The following is a 16,979-nucleotide window of genomic DNA, read 5'->3' as shown; positions in this document are numbered from 1 at the left end:
AGCAGCTCCCCGGCTCAGGCGGGAGGCCCGGGAGGAGGCTGAGTGCATCCAGAAAGGCAGCGCTGCGATAGCCCCCGGGATTCGCTTTATTGCAAGGAGATAAAAGGTGGCTGGAAGGCAGCACATGTGAAGCGTGAGGTTAGCCGGTTAATCGCCGGCGTGGCTGAGCCTCCGGGTCCCGGCCGAGCCGAGGGGCTGCGCGCTCAGCACAGTGTATGTTACGAGAGCTCCCTCTGTGCTGCCAAAATCCTGAGCAAAATAACAAAGCCAGACACGTTAGATATCTCCCCTTCGCAGCAGGGGTACCGAAGCAGGCAGAGACGCTAAGGCACAGACACCCAGCAATGCTGAGGGCTCAGTATACTTTAAAACTCAGAGCCTTAAATAAAAAAAATCTTTCACTGCCCATCACCAGGAACAGGCTCAGGCACTAACGAGCTTGGAAATCAATGGGGCTTGGGTGGAAATGGAGCTTGGATCTTCTGGGACCCACCAGCATCCCTCCAGCATCAGCAGTGCCAGCAAATAATTAACACCAAACGGCAGCGCAGGGGATGGCTCCCGGATTGCTGAGGGGGCTGCCGAGCCCTGGCAATCGGGCAGGAGGTTCAGCTTTCCGCGGGAAACCCAGCCCCAGCACAGGGCATCCCAGCACCGAGGGGAAACCCACCCACAGGCAAATGAAACCCAGAGGCCGCTCACGGGACGAAGCCTGCAACAACAAGATAATGCAGATAGTACCACTGGGGTGAGTATAGAAAAATATATATACAAACAAATAAATGCACAAAAATATGAATATGTAGGTATGTGTGTCTATATATATGCATGTGTGTGTGTGTGTGTGTATATATATATATATACATATAGATATACAGACAGACTATATAGCACACAGTAGGGTCTGTCACACCCACACCCACACGTATATAGAGAGGAAATAGGAGTGCTCAGGTCACATCCACATGCCACCATCACATCTGTGCACATGGGGGAAGCAGGGTGGGTGTGAGCAGAAGCCCATATGAGGCCCAGCATGTAAATAGGAGTGAATTAATGCGTGGGAGGTGAGTGTCTGTTTGCCCTGTCACGCACGTGTGTGCAACGTGTGCCAACTTTCCCTACTTAGCAGGGACGAGCGCTTTGGTCTTAAAAGAAAAATGGTGCCACTTTTTTCACTCTATAACTCACTGGGGCTGTTCAGCGCGTTTCTGTGTGGGGTTAAAGGTAGGGCCGAATTTTCCTCCCAAAATATTCCTGTTAATGGCTTTCAAATGTTGGCATCCCTGGCCGGTGCATGCGCATGTGTGTGTGTGTGTTGGCTGCTGGCGCTGTCTCACACACAGCAAACTCCCCAGCTCCCAGATATTTAAGCTAACTCCATCTCCTCTCCAGTTTCAGCTGCATTTTTAAAGAAAACAACTCCCACCGACTGCAGCAGGAAATCACTATTTGGGTTTATGAGGCACCTCTTCCTGACGAGCCGCGCGGAAAAGTCTCTGCTCGCTCTGCAAGGCAGGTATCCCTGTGCCGGCGGGGCGGCTCGGAGCCTCGGCATTCCACGCCAGCTCTCGGCATCGTGCACCAGCCCTTGGCATCGCATGGCCGAGACATGAGGTGACACTCAAAAGCCACTCATGCAACGGCCGCAGCTTTTGCTAGCAGGAAAAAAAAAGGCGATGCTTGAGCTGATGGGGTTCGTATCAGCTCCATAGAGGAAATAAGGTGTATGTTAAGGTGTTGAAGGCATAAGAAGTGTTATTAAACCAAAAATAAAGTCACAGTTTTAGTAGCGACGTTTCCTGGTTCAGGTCCCTGCTCTGCACGCGCAGAGGACCCAGCACCCAGTGTGGGGCTCCTAAGCAGGAGCCCAGTGGATGTAATTAGCCCCAGTAATGGTGATGCATGAAAGCACAGTGCTGCTGGGCCAGGATCCAACCTTCCCATGCCCCAGCCCAGGCGTGCCCGAGTCCGGGGCTGCTGTGCCTTCCCCAGGCATCCGGACCACACACCGAGCCCACCATCAACCCCTCTGAAGCGGTTGTTTCTCTCTCTTGTTTTCCTGACCTCTCCGATACTGGAAAAGTCATCTGCTCCCCACACGACCTGATCGACCAGGTCCTTCCAGCCGCCGGCTCTGCCCTGAGCTGCGGCACTGCCCGGGAGGCAGAGCCCCCTTCGGCTGGAGCCCGTGGTGATGCCAAGCTCCAGCATGCGCTTGGACAAGGGAAAACACTGACCGCGGCGAGATGGGGTCTGTGTGTCTGTCCAGCTCTCCTACAGCTGGGTTTCAACCTTGTTTCTCTGCCTTTGGGCAGGAGGCTGAAGGGGTTTGCATTAAATCAAGCGGTGGTCCCTGGATATATGTGCCTATGAGTATGTATGTGTATAGGACCCCAGGGACCACGGGTCTAGCTGTCCTGTGCATCCTGGCTTTGTCCCTTGCTGTGTCCCTCAGGGTCTTGGTGTTTCTTTGGGGGCAAAGCCATCGCCTGCTCTCTTTGCCCAGGTGTCTGGCAGTGCATAAGGGTGAGGAGCTCACGGGCTGCTTGGCTTCTCTCCGCTCCTCCCCAGGCACCCAGGAGAGGGTTAACATGAGCGGTTCTGCATTTTCCTTCTCCAACTTGGTAGCAAGGCAGAACATGGGGATATATGGTCTCCGCTTGGGTCCCAGCCTCCAAGGCTGGCTGGAGGAGCCAGTGCTTTCAGGCAGATTGCCGTTTGGCAGCAAAACCCTCCGGCATTTGCCAATTCTGCACTGCTTCAGCTATCGCCGAGCTCAGACGGCTTCTGCACCCCCCTTCCCTTGAGACACGATAACTTTCTGTGTAATCTCTGCTGGCGACAGCAGCACAGAGCTGTCCCACCATGCTCCCCGCCCCTCAACCAGCTCCTGCCAAGCTCCCGTCACACGGAGCGAAGGGGCCAGGGTGCCGAGCTGGCAGCACCCCTCACCGGGGTGCGGGTCCCCATAATCAGGGGACGGGCAGCTCCGAGGCTCTCCCCGGCACGGGTGCATGCACAGCATGAGGACACCCCAAAGTGACAGCAAACATGGGCTTTGTGGCAGCCGGTGGGCTTTCACCGGCCAACAAACCCTTTCCTGCATCTTGCACGTGTGCAGGGCATCCATGCTGCCCTGAGTGGCAGCAGCTGGCAGCCTGGGTGGTTTTTTCCTTCCTCGATGGTGCTGTCTCTTGTGCAGGAGGTTGAGAGGTGCGAGATGGCTTGAAGCCACCACGCAGCACTGTTGTGACATCCCACCTTGGTCCCAACCCTCTAGGACGCAAGGGACCCAAACTGGGTGCTTGTGCCGGCACAGGCACTGGGATTTTTCGTTCAGCAGATGCTCACGATTCTGGCAGGTTCAGGATCAAAGAAGAAATCAGCTCGGACCAGATACTGTCGAACGCCAGGGAGTGGGAAAAAGTGATGCTGCCGGGCCTGTGGCCTCAAGCTGGTTTTTGGGGAAGGGTGAAAGCGAGGAGAGGAGCTGGTGGACCTGAAATGTTAATTCCTTCCAGCTGTTGTCAGTCTGGCAGGTTCTCAAAGGAAGTTTAATAGACTGCAGTCGTCTCCCTTCAGCCCGTCCCCCCATCGCCGTGCTGTGCGGAGGCAGCCCAGCAGAACCTGGGATTACATGAGCCGCTGTGTCTTCCAAAGACCTAGTTTTATTTTTTCTTTCCTTTGGCTCTGAAAGTGTTTTCTCGTGCATGTGTGTGTGAGTGTGCACGCACGCATGTGTGCAATGCGTTTCTCTCATTTCCCCCCAGCAAAACCTGCCCCTTGGATTGCAGTGAATTAGAAGGGACCGTCGGGGTTCCTGGGGCTGGGGCAGGAGCAGGGGACTGCATCAGCATTGAGGAGGAGGAGGAGGAGGAGATGGCTTGGTGGGCCTCCTTGCTGGAGCACACCCCAGTCCACCGTGTGAACTGGGAGGAAACAGGATGAAGAAAGTATTTGGAGTGGAAAAATAAAAAAAACCCAAAAACCTCGCTCTTGCTTTATTGATTGTGATTGTGGACAGAAATAGCTCGGGCTGTTGAAAGCAGTCCCCACCGAAGAAGCAGAGGCACATCCAAGCTGCTCGAACGCGGGGCTCATCCCGTACAGCATCCTCCAGCCGCCCGCAGCATGCAGTGCCCAGAAACCTCATAGCAATGGGGTGAGCCAGCCCTGAAGCAGAAGGGTTTCTCACCTGCCTGCCACGGCTTCTGCATAGTTTCCAAGCCTTGTGTTGTACATCTTGCTATATGCTGGCTGCATCTCTAGACATGCTCAGCATGGGAGCCTGGTAGCACAGACGCAGCCCCAGGAATGCACAGCCCTGGCAGTCTATTAGCAGTTAGACAATAAGCTCCCATCATTAATACATCCAATGTCCCATCCATAATAAATCGCCAGCACAGAGCATCGGATAAGCAGCAGCGATGGCCAGCTGGGATCATGCACTGCCCATCCCGGCGAGGTCGAGGCAGACGTGTGTCGCTCCTGGGGTACCCTGCCACTAAGCTGCTCTAAAACCAGCAACAACAGAGCAATACTAGTTTAGGTGACTGGACCATTTCACGAATTTTAGCCCGCTTCATTGAATTGCTTCACTTGAGACACCACGTGAGGGGCCAGGGAAGGAGGGCAGGCAAGCCCAGGGTGCCCAGCAGAGCCCAGCCTGCGGGGCCAGCATCCATACGGGCACTGTGTGGTGGCTTCCAGCTCTGAGAGGCTTCGGAAGGAACAGTAAAACCAAGTGCTGGCAGGAGAGTAATTAGTTAAAAGCGAGCACATCTGTTGTTAATTAATTCCCAGGCAGGAGGATTTAACTCTTGCCTTCCCCAGTGGTTTGCAAGGTGGATGGCCAGCATCAGCTTGCATCCAGAGGAAGGCTTGAACTTTGCTTTTCAAGCCCTTTCCAGGGACTTGAGTTGCTCTGGTCCATCATTCCCTGCTCTGATCTGTCATTCCCACTTCCCAGAACCATCCCTGTGATTTTCAGGAGCGCCCAAGACAGGAGCAGAGCAGCCAGTACTGCTCAGGGCAGTGAATGTGCCCCAGGCTCACGGCAGGGGCTGAAAAATATCTGGCTTTGCCCCTTCCAAAGTCCAGCCCTGAACAGCTGGAAAAGGTGGGACCTCTCTTGAGGATGGGTTTGCAGAGCATCACTCTGCAGGGCTGAGCTGTGATTTTTGGGTAGCCCTGCACTGGCAACTGCTATTTTATTTGCATTTTTTGAAGGCAGCTGTCACTAAAGTACATTTGTAGGCGTGAATATCACATACATTCAGCAGTACATCATGCTCCGTGAAGAGCCCAGCTCTGCTCCCCACCTCCCTGCTCTGCCTTGCCCGTGAGTTTCAAGCCATGGGTGGGTGGACAGGGCTGCTGTGTGGGGACCTGGTCCCTTGGGAGCAGCATTAAAAGGGCATTCGATGCTGGAGCAAAGGCAGGGAGCAGGCGGTGGGGGGGCAACTGGCTGCTTGGGGTGCTTCAGGCACGTGGGGTGCACGCGCCCCCCCCTTCCCACTCTGGGACACAAGCACACATGGCACAGCCAGCCCACAGGGCCCTCCCACACTGGAGGAATCTGTTCCCCATTAAGTGACTCCAGCAGCGCTCGTTACTGCGGCTGGTGGGGAGAGCAGCCCTGCCAGCTCCAACCTCCCTAATTAGCACCACAAGTGAGGCCAAGCTGGGGAAGGCCAGTGCCTCCATCCCTCCTTGCCAAGGATGCAAACGGTTTGGAGCAGGGCCTCAGCCAGAGCCCCTGGAAAAGCTTCCGAGTGCCGGATGGGGCCCCGGTCCCATCCGTCCCAGGGTGGGCAGCGATGTGCATCCCCCCCCCGCAGCCCCCCACTCCGGGGCTCAGCCTGAGAGGCTGTGCCAGGGCGAAGGAAAAAAGCCCTGATCCACCACCTTGAGTCCTCCCTGCCGTGCATGGGGTGGAGGAAGGCTGCCCATATCATCCTCTTCCCCTCCATGCACTTGCACTGCACCGGGCTCCGACCGCCTTTAGCTCACCACTAAAAATAGGTTTCACGGCTGAGCGGCAGCGCCGGAGGGCAGACAGCCCAGATCCCAAACCAGCCTGTGTCGCCGTGACCAACTGACCCATTTGGCCTCGATTTTTAAGTATTTTTCCCTCCCCGTTCAACTTCAGCCCAGGCAGCAGCCTCGCCAGGACAGCCGAGCCCCCCGAGGGGCAGCAAGACTCCGGCAGCGTGCCGCGGTCCCTTACTCGCATGGCACGGCACGGCACGGCACAGCACGGATGGTGGTCCTGTGGCCGGGCTGGGAGGTGGCGGGTGGTAGCAGGAGCACCCAGGCCACCCAAATTCGGATGGCTGCCAGCTCTCACAGCCTCATGCCAAGCCTGGGCAGCCGGTGCCCACCCCAGCCCTGCGGCCGGGAATTTGCGTCATTTATTTTGTCCTTTAGGGAAGTCGTGTCCCTGGGGCAGATGAAGCAGCTCGTGGGTCCCGCTGCAGGGCAGAGCCCCGGGAGGAGCAGGGGACGGTGCTGCAACGGGGCCAGGGTTTGTCCCATGGCTGCAGGAGCAGGGCAGGGAGCCGATGCCAGGCTGCGGCACACGGGGACCTCGACTTGTTCCCTGGAGCAAAGGACAGGGAGTCCTCTCGCACCCCAGGACTGTCACTGAGCTGTCCCATGTCCCCAAGGCCAAAGGAGCCCGGCAGCCTCTGTGCCAGCCCTCCTGCCCCGCACCTACAGCTGGGAGCAGGACGGGGTGGCAGGCGCAGGGACAGGGGACACGGCAGCCGCCCCCTGGGAATGCCCCGCTGAGCACATGATGGGGCAGCCGTCGGTCAGAAATGAAGACAGACCTTTATTTACAGTAACAAACAAAAGGGACAAAAAAAAAAAAAAATTACCGTGACACTTCCCTCCCAGTCTCCCCAAGCCCTTCAACGGGGCGTTTTCCACCCTCACCCAGCCACGAGCCCTGTCCCCAGAGTGGTGGGACGGGGCCAACAACTGCTGGGGGTCATTTGGCACCAACCAAGCCACCCGGCCCCTCCATCCCCTGGGATGCACACGGGTCGGTAACAGCTCGGTCCGGCTCCGGGCTCTCCCCAACTGCCCTGGCCCCCGGCTGCAACCCCACCGCAGGGACCGGTGAAGGAAAAGCTTCTTCCCGGCCAGCCAAACAGGGAGGGGAGCGGGCTGTGTGTATTGCACTTGGCTGCCGATCTCAGCACCGAGGAGGGGTGGGGGCTGGCAGGATGCGTCCCACGGCAGGGGACCCCGCAGCCTGGCTAAAGGCTTCGGCATCTCCCGGTGCCCGGTGGGCTCCCGGCGGGGAGCAAGGCTCTGTACTGCGCCCAGCCTTGGAGGTGTCCTTGTTGGGGAAGGATGCTCCGTGCCATCCCCATGTAAACCAGAGCAACGCACCCGGAGCACCGTCCTGGGGCAGCCCCGGGCGGTGGCAGCGGGACAGGCTGTCCCCAATGCTGGGACCCTGCGGTGGCACCGGCGGGCTCCGTGGGGTGCGGGGTGGGTGCTCCTGCTCTCGGCTCAGGTGGCAGGAGGCTCCCGCAATCCTCGGCGAACTGGCCCGGTGCGGGGAAGAGGTAGAGCGTGATGGGATGCCGGCCGTCCCCGGAGCCCCTACAGCTTCACCCTTCCCCAGGCAGGATCCGAGCCCGGCTCACCAGCTCCGAGGATGAGGTTTGCAATGGGGGAATATTGCTCTCCTCCTTCACCGGGCTCCGTCTTTTGGCATTTCACACCGGCTCAGGGAGCAGCTGGAGCCTCGGCCGCTGCTGGAGAGCCTGGGGGGGGGACACCCACTCCTGGTCCCCCCCAGTGAGTGCGGCCCCTCAGGAGGAGAAGCAGAGCCCGCAGCACTCCATGCAGATCTCCAGGCAGTCGGCGGACTCGCAGCAGGCGTCAATGATGCCGCAGTCCATGTCGCAGGGCAGGTCGCAGTCTGCGCACTCGCCCGAGTTGCAGCAGCAGCAGCAGATGCAGGAGTCCTCGGAGGTGCAGGAGCCGCAAGTGGCACAGTCCAGCACGATGTTGCAGAGGGTCAGGAACTCGCAGAAGAGGCAGGAGAGGATGCAGTGGACGCAGCAGTCTGCGGAGGAACGGCCAGAGAGTGGGCAGGGGGACGGGCCCAGCTGGGTGAGACAGCACCCGACGGATGGATGCTCAGCCCCCGTAAGGGTGGAAATCCTCCCTCGGGAATTAACGGAAGGGATGGGAAGAGGGGCTGGGAGCCAGGCGCTGCTCCAGGGGCCTCCCTCAACACTCCGGGACATGCCCAGACCCCAAGAGAGACCGGTTTTGGTGGACGTGAGATGACCCCACTCAGCACCCGCCCTGCAGAAGGCTGCCTGTATAAGAGCTTGGGGCACCCAGGTCCTGGGGTCCCGGTGGGCTTGAAGGATGCTACATGAGAGACCCCGAGGGATGTGGGGCCAGAGGAGAAAGGTGGCTGGGAAGGGACCCCCCCGGGGAGAGCCGGTACCTTCTTGCGCCTCAATAGGGATGTGGGAAGAGGCCGACTTGGAGCTGCCCTTGCTCTTCTTGCTGCTCTGGCTGTTGATGGAGTGGTGCGACTGCAGCTTTCGGTGAGGCTTCTGGGTGCTGGGGAGGGGGCGGAAGACCCCGTTCCCTGCCTCCCCGTTGGCACCGCCTGGATCCGGCCCCCGCCCAGCACCGTTCTGCAGCAGGTGGGTGCAGGGACTGGGGGGCTGTGGGGCTGCTCGCACCTGGGGCTGGCCTGGCAGAGGGGGGAGAACAGTACGTTACCCACCCCGAGCCCTCCCTGCAGCGCTCTGCCAGGGGACAAACACGTGCCCGGTCCCTTGCCACCGCACGGGAACCTGGTCCCCAGATGGAGACGGGGTGGCCTCGTGGCTGGGAAGCAGCGATGCTAACAGATGCATGGTCCGAGAGGGTGGAGATGGAAAAGGAGATGTAGAAGAAGAGATGGCTGCAGGGAAGGAGATAGAGGCTCCAGAGAGAGGACGGGATGAAAAAAAGAGTGAGAAATAAAGACTTGTCATGAAGGATGTGCTGCAACTGCCAAAACTCTGGGGTCTCCCGGGGTCCCAGCGCTGCCAGCACAGGCAGGAGGGATGAAACCACCGAGGCCGACCGGAGTGGGCGCAGAGGCACGGCGAGGCACGCTCGCCTCGTGCCGAGTGGGGGAGAGAAAAGCTTGTGGCTGCTTCCAGCTGAGAGCCACCCCCGTGGCCAAGCCACCGTCCCATAAGCCCTAAGCATGGCGCTGCCAGACGGAGCTCCTGGCTGTCCCCGTCGCCTTCGGTAAAGCCAGAGATGATGAAGCACCACCGGAGAGCTGGACTGCTCATCTCCCCAGGACTGTGTGAATTGGCCACTTAATTAAAGGTCTCCCCAGCCTCTGGCTGAACTTCTCTGCAGGAGGAGGAAAATAACTATCTGCTCTGTCTGCACCTCCCTCCAGCCCTCGCACGCTGCAGCCGTGAGAGAGGCCGGCGTCCCCGCGTCCCGCTGGGATGCTGCCGGAGCCAGCGGCACGGCTCAGCCCTTCGCTCCTGCCCGGCGCCGCATCCCCACGCTGCCGTCCTTCTGCGGTGGGGGAGAGGACTGGGAACCCAGCACAAGGGAGGGGGGTTCAAGCATCCATTTCCCCCCCCCGCCACAGCAACGCCAATCGAAGCCACAAATAAAGTCCCGCCTGATGGTGCTTTGGCCAAACTTTGATTTTCCTCTCCCGTGGCAGTAAACAAGGGATGATTCAGGCGAGAGGCTCGAGGGCAAAGGCACCTCCAGCCGCCGGGGAACAGGAGCTGCTTTCTGCGTGGGGTGGCCATGGGGTACGGGGAGACCGACAGGGTGGAGGGGACACAGACGGTCTCTCAGATGGACCCTCACCGGCAAGAAAAAAAAAATAGATGGAGGTTAAAAAAACACAAGTGCACGGACCCAGTGCCCGGCTCTGCCAGACTGACCTGGGCTCAGACCGCGGAGGCAGTTTAACCGGGTGCTTGGGTGAAACGCTGCGTCTTTGACTTGTGCTGGGAAAGGAACTTAAAATAACTGGAGCTGAGCGGGAAGGACGGGCTGGAAGCAGGAGGGGTGGGAGAAGGGCAGAAAGGAGAAATGGAAAACAGGTCTTGGATAAAATGGGATGTGTGGCTCCCCCAGAAAAAAAACCTCCTGGGGTGTTGGCTTCCCATGCACCCTTCTCCATCACCCTCAACCTGCCTGCGCCCAAGTGTGGGCACCGAGTCGCACTGGGGTGCCCCAGAGCCGTGGTGGGCAGGGGCCGAGCCCACAGGGACCCCCACGGTGGCCCGGCCCGGCAGTGTCTGACGGCAGCAAATACTCTGCAGCTTTGAGCGCTGGGTTTCTCCGGGGGTTTGCAGCAGCATGCAACACACTCGCTTTGGCGTTCCCCATTTCGTTGCATTCCTCGGATTAAACCGTTTGTAAATCAAAATCACGCTCCGGCTCCAGTGAGTGGCAGCGAAAGGCAGCCAGTAATCCCCCCCTCTAAGTTAGGAAAAATAGCTCCTATTTTTTTAGGAGAGCCTTTAACTCACAGGAGCCTAAAGCTCTTCTAAAAGAGACATCTTCAACCTGAGGCTTAGGTGGAGCAGTGTATAACACTCCCTAATAACACGGGTGTCAGGGCAGGAGCCGGGGGGGACCAGCCCACCTGATGGCCCCCACGGCATCTGCCCACCAGCATCAGGGTGGGACACCAAGGCTTTGGGGGAAAGTGCCTGCCTTCAGCTCTTCAACGACCAAAAACCGCCTGGATGTTCACTTCGGGTTTCACACCTGAGACGATACTCCCCGGCACAGCTGCGGTGCTGGCTCAGCTCAGGTTCCCCCATGGCAGCATCACCGGGGCTTAGGAGACAGATGCCCAGACCGCAGCGGTCCTCGCCCTGCTGTGACCCCCCCCGGCCATCGGCTCTGCCAAAAGTCATCTTCCCGAGCCGCTAACAGGGCTTGGACAAACCGGCACGTTGTGGCCGCCTGAGCAGAGTCTGCTGCTCTCGCCTGAAACGCAACACCCAGAGCCCCAAACCCGCAATTCCCGCTTTGGTTGCTCCTAAACTGCCAGAACACTGACATTTAAGAACCGCGGTGGGCTTCGACCAGCAGCGCTGAGCCTCGGGGGAGCCGATACCGGCACCGCTGGCGAAAGACATGACCCAACACCTGACAGCCCCTTGCTGCCTGGTCCCTCCTGACCTTGCATGTGCCAGACTGGCACAAAAATGCCACCCTCACCCCCTTCACCTTCCCATGGGGGAGCTTAACTGTGCTCCCCAGGTACTGCCGAAGGGAGGAATTTGCCCCTCCCAAGCGGTGGTGACCCCCCCCCAGTAACAGCAGCAGCGGGACACACTGTGAGGAGTGGGCTGCAAAGCAAGGGATGCCGGAGGCGATGCTCTGTAGGGAGCTGAACCTCATTTCCCCGGGGAAGGAGAGGGGAAAGGGGGGGGGGTCCCTGCACCCAGCACCCAGGCAAGCCTGGATGCAGGCGGCCACGTTTCTCCCAGCCTCGGGGCCTGGGGGGTGGGCTGGGGAGGGGGCTGCGCAGGGCTGCGCCATGCAGGGTGCAGCAGGCTGCAGCGTGACTCAGAGGTGCAGAATGTCTGTGGGCAGCCGGCCCAGCTCCCAGATGCTTTGCAAGGGCTTGAGCTCTGGTTGAGGAAACGTGCGCTCTCCTCGCTCCACGTACACCGTCAGGAGCGCCCGGATTTTGCCGTCCCTCCCCTTCCCACCCTGCCTGCCCGCTCTTCGAAGTTTGCAACCTCGTTCCCACCCTCCCTCTCCCCGTTGGGAAGCATTCATCCACTTTACACCCCTTGGAAGGGAAAGCTGCACGCTCGCATCCAACAAACGGGGAATGGCTGTGTGCGTAAGGGGCAGCCTGGGAGCAAAACCCTCGGATCCAGGCTGGGGGCCAGGGAAAGGATGGACGGCATGACTCCAGGAGAGCCTGGCCCCCGGTCTCCCACATCTGCCAGCTCTGCTCTCCCGCCTTTGCAATGGGAAATGGAGCAAGGGCACCCCAGCCCCCCCAGTTCTGCTCCTACCCCACCCCGGTATTTCTCACGGCGGGGGGACCGGCCGGTCTGCAGCAGCAGAAATGGGGAGGTGCTGCTTGGCTTCACCACTGCCTCCAGCAAAACCAGATCCTCAGTGCAGACAGCCCATCCCCTGCTCGTTTGGGCTTTGCACCAGCCTCACCCTTGCCCTGGATATGCCAAGGCAAGAGCTGTCTCAACGGGAGGCATCTCCCTTTGCTCCAGCAAACGGCTGTTGCACTCCCCTCCCGTGGCTGTGATCACGGACCCCGTTCTGCTAAGGGCTCTCCTCTCTCCCGCTGCGGCTTTGGAGGATGCTCCATACAGCAGCCGGCTCCTTTCCCCAGGGGCCGGTCCCTCTTCCCACCGTGGCACCCCGGCAGGACCCCAACATGACTGAGAGCTCCTCCAGTTGCCCACCCTCCTCCTCCTCTGCCTCCAGCCGGTCCCAAGGACGAGGGCAGCGAGAGGCATTGCTGCGCTGCTGGATGCTGCCCTTCACTTTCCCCGGCTCCCGGTGACTCACGGTCAGTTAAAGCCTTTTGCTTTGATGTGGGGAAGAGCAGAGTGAGGAGGAGACAGCTTCCCACCACAGCTACCCGCCTTTTTAATGAGCCCTGTTACTGATTAGCTGGCAGCAGCCTGAAGCACAGGCACCCGGAGGTGTCCGGAGCTGCACGTGCTGCTGCGGAGGGAAACACTCACATGTCACAGCTTCGGGAGCGCCTGCGAGCTCGGCCCGGGAGCCCTTCGTCAGGACTTTTCGGGACTCGTCATCTTCCAGGGGTTTCTCCTTCTTCGGCGGCGCAGGGCCGGCAGCGGGGCGGGCAGGCGGCCGGGGCTCTGCCGATGCTGCCGCTGGTGTCTGCCTCGGCGAAGGGCGCGAGGTCTCGCCCGCTTCTGCAAAAGAAAAGGGGTTGGAGCCGAGCACCCTGGGGTGCCCCGTGCTGCGGGCAGAGACCCCGGTCACTCAAACCCACAGCAACCCGCAGGACATCCCCAGACGCTGGAAATGGCACCAGTCGGTGCTTTGGAACTCTGATTTCTGGCATGAGCCAAATCCAGCTACCCCTGTTGGTTTTGCAGCCCAGCGTACACAGTGCGGGGAAGAGCTGGAGCACCGTGAGGGATTTGGGGCTGCTCGGGGTGGGCATCGGGGCTGCGTCGCTCTGCGGCCGCTCACCCCGCTGCAACACCAGCAGTTCAGCAGCACCCTCCTCCCAAAAACCCTCCCGAGGTCCCACATTCCTTCTCTAAAAAGCCAGGGGATCTGGTTACACTCAGTGGTTCAAGCTGGATTTTTCATCCCCCCTTCCCATGAAAGGGCCACTGTCTTCCCTGCAGGAGCCGGCTGCCACCTCCCCTCGCGTTCCCGCTTGCTCTGGGACAGGAGCAGCCCCCGCAGGACCCCCTCGATGGGGCAAACAAAACCCAAAACAAGAGACGTGTTATTCCCCGTGGGGATAAACCCCAACGCCACACAGCCCCTTTCAGAAACCCAGCGAGGAGAAGGCAGAACCACCTCCCGCAGAGCCAGCACTGCGGGCTGGGGGCTGGCTGCCCCACCACGGCAGGGTGTCTGGGGGGGCTGTGGGGTGGCCAGGGGGGGCTGCATGGTGCTCAGTGCGATGCTACGCTTCCCCACCCACCGCGAGCCCACTCCTCGCCACCCCATCCCTCTCCCTGTCCTTCTCCCCAGCACTCAGAATAGCAACCGCTTGCACAACAGGGGCTGGACCGCACTTTATATAAAACTAAATTATAGCTTGGGCGAAGGGAGGGAGACCAAAGACCCATAATTTCCCTGGCTATAACAAGAGGTCCTACACGCAGGCAGGCAAGGGCGGGTGGGGGGAAGAGAGACCTCGGACACTTCATTATACTCAATATAACAAGAGGTCCTACAAGCAGGAGCCGGGGAGGAAGGCAGGCAGACCTCACACATATAATTATAGGGACTATAACAAGAGGCCCTACAAGGGAGGCGGACGGCCCCATCCACACCCCAGGGTCAGCGGGAGACTGAACACGCTGCACAGGGGCTGCAACCAGCCCGGAGCGATGCTCACGCAGCTCCCAGCTCTGCTGCACCCCCACATGCTCATCCACCTGCCTCAGTTTCCCCACAGGACCATCCCCTCTGTCCTCCCCAGGATGCTGGTCCAGCCTGGGGTACCGGAGCTCCTGCGACAGGGGCTTCGCTGGGAAGAAACACTCATCCCGATGCAGAGCCCTGCTTGCAGCTCTTGCACGCAAGGTGATTTTGGGGCTCAACCAAGGGAAGTTCAGCAGCTCCAGCTGAATTTTGCGCAGCACCCTTGGCTCCAAATCCCAAGCGGAGCGGGAGTACACAAGTCCCAGAAAGGAGAAAACTCATTCCCATGTCCCTGGAAAGCCCAGGGCAAAACAGAGAGGAGGAGAGAGCAGGCTGACATCTACCTATAGGTGTTTGCACATAGGCGTGGCATACAGGTGAATAATAACCACATGTTGCTGCATCCACGTCCTGTCATGTCCCAACCTGGACTGGCCTGAGTCAGACTTGCAGTGTTTAGTCAGCTCCTGATCTGAAGCCTGTTAAAGCCAGACATGAAAACCCTGATGGTTGAGGAGCTCTGGATGAAGCCCTGAGTCAGAGCCGCCCGGTGCAGAGCACAGAGGGTGCAGCTCCTGCACAGTCCCTGGGAAGGGATCCAAGCCACCAGGCACCAGCATAGCCAGGCAGCTGCTCCAGTTTCTACTATAAGATGCCTGGAATATGCTCAGGGCTTAAAAATCAACAGCCGAGACTTTGGGGTTGCCCAGAGCGGCCCCATCACCATCAAATCCCCTGCCCTGCTCTTACCCCTGAGGTCAGTGAGTGATTTACACTGGGAAAAAGAGATGGAAAATCAGGTGCTGCAGCGGGAGAAGGCCTGGCAGCTGCTCTGTGCACAGGGAGAGAGCTCCAGCCTCTGCCACGGCCACCCTGCGCTGCTTCCACCACATCCCTCACCCCCTCCGTGCCCGTTCCCAAGGGGCTGAGGACAAGGACGGTCTGTTTAGACCCTGAGCTCTGTGAGAAAGCGACGATACTGGGCTGTATGGCTGGCGAGCGCGCTGGCCTGCCGACTATTGAGACAAGGCTCGTTTTTGCCATGTCCACTTCACACATATAATTACCCTGCACAACAAGAGGTCTCACACACAACCACAGTGATGCAGGGAGGAAGATGGCAATTAAATTAACTCCCGCTGGAACAAGCTGGCCAGAAGAGAGACAAAAATAGACAGGAAAGAAATTTGGGTAAGCTGGTCCTTCCCTGCCTTATACAGCCTCGCTTCCCTATTGCTGCACGTCCATGGGGAGCGTACGGACAGCGCGGACCCCCAAGCGCACGGCATCCCCTGGGAGCGAGATGGAGAAGGGCTACGTCTGCCCTCGCGGTCGCAGCCTGACCCCGCGGCAGGGCTGGGGGAGCCGGACACGTGTGGGCTCAGCGCAAACCCTGCAGGCTCCTGCCCCCCAGCTCCCTGCCTGCACTGCTGGTTCGCTGCGTCTGGGCACTTCCCAGGCACCTTCCGACCCACCGGGAATGCACAGGAAAATGTGCGAGCACTGGGCACGCGTGGGTGTGGTGCCTCTCCAATAAGCTTGGCAAAATGCTCCTCTGAACACTCGCTTTGGGGCTCAAAGCCCCCCCAGGTGAGAGAGGTTCCCGCTCCCCAAACCACACTAGAAAGGGTGAGCAGGGAAAGAGGCATGGGGAGGAGCAGCTCCATCTCCCCCATCACTGGGGTCTAGCAGGGGGTCCCCCGGCAAGGCGATGCCCCCCCAGGGTCCCCTCTCCCTGCTGCCACCAGGGCTGGGACTGGCTTCTTCCCTCCCCTGCTATTACCCCGCTGCCACCAGAACAAGACCAGGCTTGACCTAAATCTGACGGGTTTAAAACCAACCACAAGCCCGGGCAAAACGCAGATAAAGCCCTAAGGAGAGCCAGCCCTCGGGATGGGACATCCATCCCTTTCCCCACCTGCACCCCAATAGCAGCTGCACCCCCAGCCCCTTCCCAGCCAGGGCAAACGCTCATCAGGTGGTGGAGAAACAGCCTGGGACAACAGTCCGGGTCTCTGCTCCCCCATTCTGCACCACCTTTTGTAAAACACAAGGGAGAAATGAAGGTAACATGACACAGGGAGAGCAATTCACATGTTTTGTTTATGGGAACAGAGATAATAAGGCATTTAAAAATAATAAGCCAGGCTTCAATAAATCACGGTGCTGCCGTAAGGTACAAAAGATTAGGAAAGCCGATAGATGCGAACTACTTTCTTTGCCTCCTGGTTGCCAAGCCCGGACGATGCACACGGGTCAGGTTTTCTTACTATTCTCCCATTTACAAAGTCCAAATCCACCCGTCATAAAAGCCCCAAGACATCAGTGAGCTCCAAAGTCCACCAAGCATCACAGGAGTTGAGAAAAAACGAGGGAGGAGAGGAAAGATGCAAAGAAGTGGAAAGGTTTCATTGGCTTTAATCGAGTATCTTGTAATACTCCTGCAAAGTCAAACGTACAAAATGTCCCTCCGGGAGCAGCGGCCGCTTTGCACAGCCAGAATCTGCAGGAGCTTCTGGGGCAACCCCCAGTTGTTCTGATTAGGGGAAAAACTATTTGTGCTTTGGGTGCAAGGCATGCTTCATTCCTGATGAGCTTGCAGGACTGAGCTAACCCATCCCCAAAAAGCTGGACAAACAAAAGGAAACAGCAGCGTGTCAGCAGCCGGTGAGAGCACTCGGTTGTGCCGAGCCGGGATGGGGCAGCACAAACAAGAGCCACACCGCAGGCAGCATGGCCACAGCATCTCACGGCTCACCGGGACCTGTGGGTTTCCTTCTCTGCAGCTGGTTGTGGTGCCCAGACCCCCCAGCAGGGAAGGCACAGAGGATGTG

At 59.1% G+C, this 16,979-nt stretch overlaps 1 protein-coding gene across 1 annotated transcript; it reads right to left on the bottom strand.

Moving 5' to 3' along the window:
* Positions 1–7,832: 7,832 nt before the first annotated feature.
* On the bottom strand, positions 7,833–13,204 carry MDFI (MyoD family inhibitor). Its single transcript, XM_010584797.1, has 4 exons — positions 13,120–13,204; positions 12,756–12,950; positions 8,483–8,737; positions 7,833–8,089 (listed from the first exon to the last, which is right to left on the bottom strand). The coding sequence occupies exons 1-4, from the start codon at positions 13,202–13,204 to the stop codon at positions 7,833–7,835; spliced, it is 792 nt and encodes a 263-aa protein (XP_010583099.1).
* Positions 13,205–16,979: the final 3,775 nt, after the last annotated feature.

The sequence above is a fragment of the Haliaeetus leucocephalus genome, unplaced genomic scaffold, assembly GCF_000737465.1.
Source record: "Haliaeetus leucocephalus isolate CR32 unplaced genomic scaffold, Haliaeetus_leucocephalus-4.0 Scaffold1000, whole genome shotgun sequence".
NCBI classification, from domain to species: Eukaryota; Metazoa; Chordata; class Aves; order Accipitriformes; family Accipitridae; genus Haliaeetus; species Haliaeetus leucocephalus.
The sequence above is the reverse complement of the archived record's forward strand: the minus strand, read 5'-3'. Positions and strand labels throughout refer to the sequence as shown.

Bases quoted from the DNA above. Each gene is read 5' to 3' on its own strand.
- MDFI (XM_010584797.1), bottom strand. From the start codon at position 13,204: ATGCCCACCCCGAGCAGCCCCAAATCCCTCACGGTGCTCCAGCTCTTC. The intron at 12,951-13,119 runs GTAGCTGGATTT...TTTCTTTTGCAG, and splicing joins GGGCTGCAAAACCAACAGGG to AAGCGGGCGAGACCTCGCGC. The intron at 8,738-12,755 runs GTGAGTGTTTCC...CCCCTCTGCCAG, and splicing joins CGCTCCCGAAGCTGTGACAT to GCCAGCCCCAGGTGCGAGCA.